The 10,793-nt window shown below is 51.7% G+C and overlaps 4 protein-coding genes across 4 annotated transcripts; 1 reads left to right on the top strand and 3 right to left on the bottom strand.

The window, feature by feature from the left end:
* Positions 1-561: 561 nt before the first annotated feature.
* Positions 562-2,054, bottom strand: COCSUDRAFT_62796 (hypothetical protein; the record flags this gene model as incomplete). The annotated part of the gene is made up of 4 exons (XM_005648781.1): positions 562-738; positions 1,176-1,314; positions 1,556-1,692; positions 1,977-2,054. 4 exons carry the CDS (start codon positions 2,052-2,054, stop codon positions 562-564), a joined length of 531 nt encoding a protein of 176 aa, XP_005648838.1.
* A 1,275-nt stretch (positions 2,055-3,329) lies between these two features.
* COCSUDRAFT_62797 (hypothetical protein) lies at positions 3,330-4,550 on the bottom strand (the record flags this gene model as incomplete). Its single annotated transcript, XM_005648782.1, has 4 exons — positions 3,330-3,476; positions 3,555-3,608; positions 3,902-4,111; positions 4,446-4,550. The coding sequence occupies 4 exons, from the start codon at positions 4,548-4,550 to the stop codon at positions 3,330-3,332; spliced, it is 516 nt and encodes a 171-aa protein (XP_005648839.1).
* Positions 4,551-6,196: 1,646 nt separating this feature from the next.
* On the bottom strand, positions 6,197-7,583 carry COCSUDRAFT_41546 (hypothetical protein; the record flags this gene model as incomplete). Its single annotated transcript, XM_005648783.1, has 3 exons — positions 6,197-6,394; positions 6,780-7,028; positions 7,476-7,583. The coding sequence occupies 3 exons, from the start codon at positions 7,581-7,583 to the stop codon at positions 6,197-6,199; spliced, it is 555 nt and encodes a 184-aa protein (XP_005648840.1).
* A 769-nt stretch (positions 7,584-8,352) lies between these two features.
* On the top strand, positions 8,353-9,663 carry COCSUDRAFT_41547 (hypothetical protein; the record flags this gene model as incomplete). Its single annotated transcript, XM_005648784.1, has 4 exons — positions 8,353-8,427; positions 8,597-8,630; positions 9,021-9,185; positions 9,548-9,663. The coding sequence occupies 4 exons, from the start codon at positions 8,353-8,355 to the stop codon at positions 9,661-9,663; spliced, it is 390 nt and encodes a 129-aa protein (XP_005648841.1).
* Positions 9,664-10,793: the final 1,130 nt, after the last annotated feature.

A 10,793-nucleotide genomic window follows, 5' to 3' on the forward strand; every position in this document is an offset into this window, starting at 1 on the left:
TACTGCTCACCGCCAGATCTGAATACCGTGCTTCTGGGGAGAAGAACTATCAATTTACTGCACTATCAAGCTGTTGCGCACGGCAGGGCATGTCAATATAATAACAATGTCATTGTTGCTACAGTCACAGGCATTAAGCAACTCGATTTCAAGCAACATGTTAATAGTATCAGGCACATGCAGGCACTGTGACAAGCAGCAATTGCTTGTATCCACGAAATTTTGACAGAGACCATGGCAAGCAGAATATTGGCAGTGACATTACTGTGCTTCCATTGTATTGCACCACTTCCAGCCAGCCCTCCAAACGTGGATTTGCTGGCATGGCGCCACACAACACAAAAGCTCCCTTGTCACACATGAAAGAGCCCTGCTGACTGCTCCTAAATTCTCCCTCCCCATAACAATTTGCTGGTGTCTTGCCAGTTCCTTCCATGAACTCTTCCCACCTGCATCTGTTGTAGTTCTGTGCCAAGCCAAGGCCACACGTCCTTACCCATTGCACATGCACACACAGTCATCTGCAGTTCCCAATTTGGATGCGTATGTAAACCTGCTCGTCTAGGCTGGCTCAAACTGGCCGCGCAGCTCCCCATTGGGATTCTGTGTGGTGACAACGAGCACATACAGGTCACCATCATGGGCCCTGTCCCTCATGTCACTCACATTCTTGTTGCGCAGTGGGCCCCTCAGCTGCCCCTTGTCAATGCTGCCTGACACCAGGATGCCGTTGTTCACCTGCACCATGCACCAGACAAGCCACAGTCGGTGCATGCGACCACATCAAACACCCAGCAAGCCTGCATGCAATAGAATTCTATGCATGCAGGGATTATGGTGGTCTGTCATGCAAACTTTGCTTGAAGCATGTAAGCTCAAGAGTCATGCATGCACCTGCCACCATGCTCTGCTAGTGGGATTCAGAAGATAATTCAATACGTGTGCAAGAGTAATGCAAATGACTGATAGAAGCAGATCTCTTTTGCCATCAAAAGGATGAGGCAGTGCCTGACAGGCACATTTCTCCTGGGATGGTCTTCCTGCTATACCCTCCAGCTTTCAGGGCAATGGGCACAGAATAGCAGACCTAGACCCTGTCAGGTAGCCTGCCACTAGTACTGCAATTGCTGTCTGTCCGTGCTGTGATTGGTAAGTGCGTGGAAGTCTGCGCATACCACTGCAGTGGGGTTGTCGTTGGGGCCGTAGAAGTAGTAGACCAGCTCTCCATTGGACGCTCTGGGTGCCTGGTGTGCCTCCACGGTGTGCACATTGGTCAGATTTGCAACTGTAATCGTGTAGTCCCCAGTCCAAAACCTGCGACGCATGTCCCAGCCCATAGTCAGCATCAAGATGGAATCCTCATGCATGAAGGCCATGCTGCATAACCAAAGCGCATGTGTCCCCTGAGGGAACAGCAGCAACAGTGCATCCAGTGAAAGCAGTGCAAGCATTGTGTGACTCTAATTCACCGGAGGGAGGCCACTTTGTATGCAAATGATGGTGTGCAACAGGTCCTGGCTTGCGGGCATGAGTGAAGGTGGAGTCTTGCAAGCACCTGACTTCATGGCGATCTTCGCCGCCAGTGGTTGTGACATGCTCAGTGAAGCTAAGGCTAGCAGTGCCACTGGCTTTGGTGTTGACTGCTGGAATCACCTCATTGCCCAAAAGTAAGGCGCTGTACTTTTCAGTTGTCTGCATGCACCAGAAAGACAGGCGTCAGATGCACAGCCAGGTATGACGAGACAGGAACAAAGGTAAGCAGCCCTTTTGAGCCTGCAGGAAAGGTTAATTGTGGCTTGAAATAAGACGGTGAGCGGTGCAGCGTGTTCCAAAAACGAGTTTTCACCACTTCAGCAGGCCCGGCCAAAGGCCTGTTGAATTGAAAAGTCGTTTTTGGAACACGCCATGGGTGCCGACAGGCAGATCGAAGTTTTGCCATTTGAAGGCAGCCTGCTAGAGAGAAGAAAGAATTTCACGTCGCCTTTGACGAGTAAGAGGCCCAGCAGCACCGACAGGATCGGCGCCAGGGCCGCACACGCACGCCGACGCTGCATGACAAAGCTCTGTCGAGAATGACCGAAATCAAGCGTTGTGCACCTATTTATCAATGCTACACAGCTCTACAATATCTTTGCACGGTGTGGGAGCAAGACGCAGTTGCAAATCTGAAAGTCCAGCTCTCGTGAAAATTTGCTGTCGGTGCGTCTTAAGTAGGCACTGGAGATCTTCATGCATGATGCCATGTAGACTTAGCAAAAGAGGCAGCCTATGCCCTTCAGGAGAGAAACTGGATGCATGGTTTCATACCAACGGCAACCAGATTGGTGCTCAGACTGTACAAATATGGCAGCAAACCATCACCATCGGAGTTTGGCTGTGTGCCGTTCGCCTGCGGCTTGTACATATCATATACGATATTACTGATTTTCACCAGGAATGACTAGTAGTACTGTTTTCACGCAACCATTATGTCATGTATGGGGTGCCTTCTTGATGTGGCTTCAAAGTTTTAAATTATTCCTGATGACTTGTGTGCCAGCACTCAAGCTGCCTATTCACTCTGGCTGGGCCACATGCATTGTGCGCATGCCATGCAACCTAAAGTCGGTCTCGCTCTTCTTACACCCCAGTTCAAGCTCTTACATCAAAGGTGCCCAGGCATTTGGCCCCACTGAAATGTTTGACAAAAGCCATGCATTGCAGCGCTTCCAGTGCAAATTACGCTTTTTTGTACCTTTGAGAGATGTCAGATACACCTGGTCCAAAATTAATCCAATAGCACACCACTACTTGTGATGATAGGCAGGTGGCACTCCATATGTACGCACCCCAGTTCATGCCAGAGTTCCAACCCATCATCATGCCTCACAACTACTACTTTAAATATATAGGATGTCATGGGCGCATGGTCAAAGAATATAAAGTATTGCCTCTCATTTCCTATCTTGCTTGTGCTGCGAGCATGATAGACATGCTGGCAGCGCAATTGCAAGCATCAGCCTCTGACTGTCAGTTTGGGCCTGCCATGGGAACACGCAGACATCCAGGCCACAATGCCGCCTGCCTGGCAAGCGCTTATCAACCTCCTACCCCACTTGCCAGGCTTTAGGCAGTGATCCAACATGCATCAGCAATTCCAGCCCCTATATCCTTGCAGACACCTTCGTGCATGGCAATTTTGCTCGTGCAGGCTCCCGATGTACCAAGTGTCCCTGCTGAGATTGATCATTTGAGCATGCGCTTCTGTGCTGCTTTGCTGACCAGGAGCAGTTACCATACTGGTCCATATGGTGACTTTCCTCTGCTTCTGTCCCTTAGTCACGCGGGGGTCAGGGCGGTGCAAAAGTCATGTTGGCTGGCTCAACCTGACCGCGCAGCAGCCCATCGGGGTTTTCTACAGTGGTAACCAGCACATACATGTCGCCATCATTGGAACGCTGCGCGAATTCGTTCAGATCCTTCTTGCTCATTGGCCCCTGCATTTCAAGTTCGAACTCAGGTTTTTGCGAGTAATGCCATTAGCACAACTTGAAAACTGAATCAACTGTTTTTACCTTGCTCATGTCACCGCGTTTCAGGATACCTTGCTTCAGGACGCCATTCACCACCTGTGCAGCACACACATCCAGGGCCTGAATGCACAGCTCATGCACAGCTCATGCTTCAAATCCCCTTCTCTTGCCACAGAACCCCACGCTGGCCTTTCCCATTAGCAGTTTTAACAGGATACTCTCTGGCATGTGCGTTTCAAAGCAACCACTGTCACTATTGCCACATTGGCGCCCCTACATGCCGTCTGCAACTTCATATCATCGAGGATCCATGAATGAAAGTTCTGAGAAGGGAAGGGGGGTCTTGCCTGGGGCAGGCCATTGGGGGAGGGGCCCCAGAGGGTGGCCACCTTGTCTCCATTCTGGCCTGCATGGGCTTGGCGCAGGTCGATCTCCTTCAGGTGGTTGACCTGGAACAGGGTGATGGTGTAGGCTGCTGAGTCATCCTTGGAGTGTATGTGGTGGTGGATGACAAAGTCCACCTCCCCATGCGCGCTGGTGTTCACTGGGGGCACCACCTGGTCCCCTGTCAGGATGGCGGTATACTTGCTCAATTGTCCCTGTACAGAAGAGGGTACAAGATCGTCATTTGAAATGCAGTGAGGGTGCAGAGGATACTGTAGCACTTGCCAGTCAGCAGGTGATCCGGCCCACAGGACAAATTCCACTGTCCAAGAAGCTAGGCTTGCCTGACATGGTACCTCTTGCCAGCCAGGAATTCACTTGCCTAGGGGCAGGAAGTACTATCTAGAGGAGCTTTCTGACAATTCCTCGCATGATCCACGCTGTGATGGGAGGAAGAGAGGTCTGCATTGTCTGAGTCATCGTCGTTATGCTCTCGGTGCAAGTGTGTCTTCCGCACGATTCGTCTGGGTCGAAAAGTTCGAGACGTACCGTTTCATCCGATCTGGCGTCCGCCTGGCCCCACAGCCCGAAGAGCAGGAGCAGCACCGGCAGAATGACGCACGACCGACCCCGCCTGTCTGAGAGACCGATCATGATGTTTCGGTACGATCTGCAGCTTCTCAACCCAGCTCAGCGAGGTTTTCTACAGGCTTTACACTTGTCAAGTTGTTCCTGCTATTGAGACTGGATGTGCCCAGTTCTTGAGCAAAGAAGAAGGTCGCAAGGCCACGTGATTGTTGGATTACTACTTTACAGTAACGTCGGGTTCTCTTCTCTCTCGCGGAGAGAGATCTGGATGTCCTCCATAACCGATGCCCTTGAAAGTTTGCAGCAACTGTACACTGTGTGATCAAGCAGCAGGAAGGACCAACATGACGTATATGCAGGACGGCATCGATCCCTTTCATCAACGTCATCAAGTTCCGACTGCGGAACCAGTCGTTGTATACAAGCCACCTGATAGTCACATTTAATATTTATTAACCGATTGAGACATTTACTATAGCTTTTGCCACCACTTTCAACAAGATTAATGCAACCAATGCTTTCACCGGAATGCCTCGATATCCATCGGTGGACTGCGACAATTGCCGAGCAAGATGACCTTCGCGCCTTGCAAGTATAATTTTAAAATCTTCCTGCAGTGCTATCTTCCAGCCAGGCAGATTAGAGGGGCTTTGATTGACGTGAAGTGCACGAAGCGTCTGACTGGATCTGTCAGATGGTTGTTTTGAACGACCTCAAAATTAGCAAGACTTGTATCTCCATGGCCATTGCTGTCCTTCACCGAAGCTTTGGCATGTGTGCTTCCTTACATAATCCAGCAAAGCATGCCATGCAAAAGTTATCCTTTCCCAGCATGTCAAATAACCGGTGACACCCAGCTTTTCAGCTGTGCACCACCAGATTCACAAGAACGCTAGCTCGACAGTCCTCGCAACAACTGGTAGATTGACACACTGAGCTTGTATCAATAACAAGTCGAGCAGTGAATTAGCTCTTGACAGTCCACAAGTACAAACTGTAAGGCATGCGCACATGTGTACACTCAAGCCTGGCATTCATATCTTGCTGCTGACGTCATACTCATGAGGGGGCATTTCATTCATGCAACGGCATCCGTTTGGCAGTACATCAACAAGTTATTGCAAGAACTGACACGGCTCTTCAGCCACCCAAAAGCTCCACGCATTTCAACACTCTCCCAATCTTGAGATTGCATCAATGCATTTTGACAGTGCTGCCTGTCGGCCTGCCTTGCATGCAATGGCAACACAGGCAGGCCGCTGCAGTCTTATCATAACTGGCACCCTGAAAGTTAAGGCTCATGGCTTAAAACCCACCCTCCCTGTTGCAAATCGCAGCCTGCCCATAACGGAATTTCTGGATTGAACGATTCCTCCCCTGCCCACGGGGCCTCATGGGGGCTCCAAGGCATTTGACACCACACCTCTTGGCTGCCATAATCAGTAGGTTGCAGCACAGTCACAGCAGTGACTGGCCTTGGGGTTCACAGCAGTCTTGTCCTTACTAACGACTTGAAGTAACATGGCACGGGACACGCTCTTCCTGTTGACCTCCAGGATATGTCCCCATATGAAACTTCCGGATCAGACACTCAGCAGGATAGTTCGCCTGCTCCTCCTGTCTTGGCCTCAGGGCACTTGACACCACACCTAATCACTGCCATTAGCAGCTGATCACAGCCACAGCAGTGGCTGCTGACTGTGGGTGACTGTTCAAGGAGATGATGTGTCGTTCTTCCTGTGCACCTGGCCGCGCAGGAGGCCTTCCGGATGGTCAGTGGTGGTCACCAGGACATAGACATCGTTGTCGTTGAAGCGCTGCATTAGCTCGTTCGGATCTTTCTTTGACATGGGTCCTTTCTCAAAGCTGCTCTTGGTCAGGTTGCCCTGCTTCAGCTGGCCGTTCACTTCCTGCGCAGCACAGAGTCTTGGCATCAGCAACGCATAAAGACTCTGGAAGTCAGGGGATGGTTGCAAGCGTAGCAACATCAATGTGAGCAAGTCCATGTTGCTAACCGACAGTGCACAGGCTATCATAAATTACACATCCTCTGACTGGAGACTCTTGAGAAATGTGATGAGGTGGCCAACTCATCACTAATGCCTCCATGCATTTGTTGGCGCAGGCTTCATGTGCTTCCCAATCATGCATGCATTGTTGAAAGGTGAAGCTGCACATCCCTAATCAGATCATTGAGCAGCACTGGCAGTGCTGCTGCTTATCCTCAAATGGGATGGCATGTACATGTCACTCTGTAAGGTAGGGCATGTCGTGGCAAAAGGAAGGCAGCCTGACCTGGTTCAAGCCGGTGTCTGAGGGCCCCCAAAGGATGGCGATCTTGTCTCCCGGCTGCCCCTGCTGGGCTTGGCGCAGGTCAATCTCCTTCAAGTGGCTCACTTGGAAGAGGGTGATGTTGTAGGAGACGAAGTCATCCTTGCTCTTCTCGTGTTGGTGCACTGCCAAGTCCACCTCCCCATGCGCGGTGGTGTTGACTGGAGGCACCATCTGATCCCCTGTCAGGATGGCAGCATAGGTGGTGGCCGCCTGCAGCCAGCAAGCCAAAAGAAACCCATCAGCAACAATGCTCAAACTGCATGCGTCATCTGTGGCATAGGAGCATGCATGCAGGAAGCTGAAGGTGGGTCTCTGGCCTTTTTTGTGGGCCAGCACCCAGATTGCAAGAGCAACAGAGGAAGACACCACATTTAGGAAGATATCTCTTGCAAATGCGGTCTGGACCAGCCTGGGATGTTCATGCATCAGTACACAGGTAACCGGATTTCCTCGACTTGGCAACGCATACTCTTGAGCTGCCGTTCGAAATCGGCACGAAGCAAATTGTCCTGAAGAAAATTCTGTCGGTAGAATTCCCACTGGAAGCGTAATTTTCTCAAGCTGGCACAAGAAGAATAGGGATGAAGCTTGCTGAATCATTTTCGTCTGTCTCCGAATCATCAGGACGAGTGCGCTGGAACGACAACCGGGGCTCACCTTTTCCTTCGACTTTGACTTGGCGCTTGCTTGCCCCAGCACGAAGAGCAGCAGCGGCAGCAGCAGCAAGACGCAGGGCCGAATTGCCCGGTGCACAGGTCGCGCCATTGCGATCACGTAGCTCGCAGAGTCCGCTTCCAAAAGGTGGCCACCTCAGAGCACTTTGGAAAGCGTCAGAGTATCAGGAGCTTACGATCCAGTATCCTAAAGTTGTAGAGTTCTTGCAGGAGCAAAGTTTGTCGAGCTTGCTGTCACACGATCGATGCGACTTTGGTGTCCAGTCGGCATCCAGTCACCGAATGTCGCGTCAGCCCATGCAGCTTCGAGCATGTCACACGTGGAGGACCTCCTCTCGCGTCAGTGCTGCCATCTGGCCATTTTCAATTGTCAACGCTGAGGAGATGCTCACGATCGCGTTGCAGAGAATGTCAAAGACGTCGCCTGATTGATTCGGTTGCCAGCCGCCTTTCAAGCCCTTCCTGAACGGTGTGCGAGCTGTGGTGTCTGGGTGGGCCGTTCCGAGACGTGAAGCACCTGGCAGCGAACCGTACGTAGCAGCCCTGGCGGCAGCTTCAGCAACAAGTAACGAGAAGAAGATATTTTGTAGAAGAGTTGGATCGATGGGGGAGGCTAGATCACCATCTGTAGCCTGAGCAGAGGAAACAGCTGGCGCTTGGGGTGTTTTCAGGTGCCTTTGACGAAGCACGGTATATTCTGTCTTTCTCACTCCAGCGGCCTAATCTCCACAATTCAATTCTCAAGCAGGAAAGACGGGCTGCCGAAGTTGAGCAGCCTGCAAGTTTCAAAAGCCAGGGTTCGTAATCAAAACTTCCCAACGCAGAGATCTTCGTCTGGATCAAGAGTTCCGAGGAAGGAAATGCTTTGGCGAAAAAAACTCTCGCTTCTCCTAGTCATCTGCGTCAGCAGCCTGCTGCTCTGGCACATAGGACTGGTGAGACCCCAGGCTGAAGGAGCAGACAGCAAGCAGAGGCAAATGAACTTTGTGCCAGATTGCCTCTCTACAGGGCCACAATTGCATGCAATCCTTTCACCAGATTTGCAGGCCGCTATCCTGGGCTTTGATCAAGCTGTGCATGACTGCTGCTACACATGCAATGCAGGTGGAGGCAGCAAGGCACCTGCAGGGTCTACCAGGTAATGCTGTGCTCCAAAGACAAGGCCGGTGGCTGCAGCAGTCGCCATCAGTAGTGGGAGCAGATGCAGGTCTGCATTGCTTGTTTGTTTGTTCAGCTTCCATTGTTCAGCATGCTTCATCGTCGATCTGCCTCTGCTGTCTTGCCCTGCCGCTGTAAGCCACCAATGTGGCAAGCCTGTGAGCCCAGCCTACCTGCAGCGGATGACAAAGCTGTACATCTCTGAGAACAGTGCTGCTGTGACTGTGCAGCCCACATGCATGTTAGATCACAGGGCCCTTGCTCATTATGGTGGTTCCAGGCTCCTGTGAGGCTAGGCATGGCATGGCGATGCATGACACCTTTCCCTGCAATGATCAGCGCTGTTTGACAGAGACTTGTGCATCTGCAGGCTCCACATCAGGCAGCAGCAGCATCCTGGGGAGCTCTAGCGAGCTGGGTACCTCTTTGGGAGTGGCCAGCGCGGGGTCAGGCAACAGCGGCGGCTCAAGCGGCAGTCTCCTGCAGGCGGTGCAGAGCGGATCCATCAACAGCTCGCCGCCCCCTGGAACCTTGGGTAATTGCCCCTGTCTTGCGCTAAAAACAGTGTTTATCACTGCGCTCCCCCAGATCCCTGTACCCGGTGTTGGTGCTAGCTAAGTGGGGCATTGAAGCCATTATATTATGCTGTAGGCATTGCTCGCAGCATGTCGGTGATCCCGGTGATGGGATCTGACTGCAGCACAAGCAACCTTGTATCGAAGCCTGAGAAAGACAAGCCAAGAGAATCTAACTCCCCGATTGTCAGGATGTGATGAGTTGTACCTTTCATGGGTCTTTGTCAGAGCTCAAACTGAGCTGCGCAAGCATGCTAAAGCTCAAACTGACTCATTGAAGCTCAAGAAGCTGAGAAGCAAAGATCATCTTTGCGTGCTGCAGGTCTGGCAGGCCTTTCCTCACCGCCGCCGGCGAATGCAATGCCGCAGCTAAACTACAACCCCTCTCAGAGCAGCTTCAACTCCGGCACCGGCCGCCGCATGCATGCCCACGCCTGATCTGGGTCCTCTGCATGCGTGCGCACTGCAGGACATGGCTGTCCCACAGCAGCCGAGTCAAGTTCATCCAGTGGTGCGGCGTTTCTGCTGGCAGCATGAGTCTGGCACATGCTGCAGGTAGAGATGCAGGAAGGGTCAGCGCAGGATAGTGCAGGCTGAGAAGTGAAATATAGCTTCAGGCAGGAGACCCGATTTGCTTGTTCTAGGGCACAGTATGGCAGTGGCGGGTGGGAGACTGGGGTGTAGGCTGCACCAGGAGAGATGCAGATGGAAGATCTACAGGGTCGAATTGAGATGAAAGGCGCAGAGCCTGCATGGTTCACCCACATTGCTGACACAGCAGCAGTGACATGACCGTGCTCACACAACATTTCAAGGGAGCTGACGCACTTATGAAAGACAGGAAGCGTGTCTGGAAGAGCTGTGGTGCCACAGCAAGCAACAATGGGAGCAGAACATCGTGCAAACAAATTTATTTCATTGGCTTGTCAGCAGCATGCAAAGCCATGTGCGGCTGCACAACCCAGGGTCTGCACAAAAGGAAAAGAGCTGCCTTTACATGCAGGGCGATATATCGTAAAGAGAGATGCCAAATAATATGTTTTGATTAGAGTCGCATGTGGGGATTGCCCTGCCATTGAGGCATTGATAGTTGGATGTCAAAAGCAGTACCAATTTTCAGGCGTGGCACGATTGGCATGGGCGGAGGTTTGCATGTTCAGAGTCACAGTACAGATGGGGGGATACCAATGCCGGCTCTTGGTGGTGAGGCCGCAGCAATGCCAGCGACTGTGTGCTAAGTTAATGATATCGGTTCTGTGTGCTGATGGTTTGTTTGGGCCGCTCACCATGCTACTTGACCCATGCAGAGAATGTTGCTTGCCATGCCACCCGTGTGCATGCTCTTTGAATGGCTTGTCAATCAACTCTTGGCGAGTACGGTACTTCATCAAAATTCGTTTAAGTTGTCGCACATGTTCCTGTTCCATACAGCCTCAAAGCAATATCTCTTTCATGCATGCATCAACATCACAATCCAATCACGCAGGGCACCGATGTGCATGCAGGCAACTCAAGCTTCCAAGTTGGAAGCGGGTAATAGCACATGGAAAAAACCGCTGATTGTCGAC

The sequence above is a fragment of the Coccomyxa subellipsoidea genome (assembly GCF_000258705.1).
Source record: "Coccomyxa subellipsoidea C-169, whole genome shotgun sequence".
In the NCBI taxonomy this organism is placed as follows: Eukaryota; Viridiplantae; Chlorophyta; class Trebouxiophyceae; family Coccomyxaceae; genus Coccomyxa; species Coccomyxa subellipsoidea.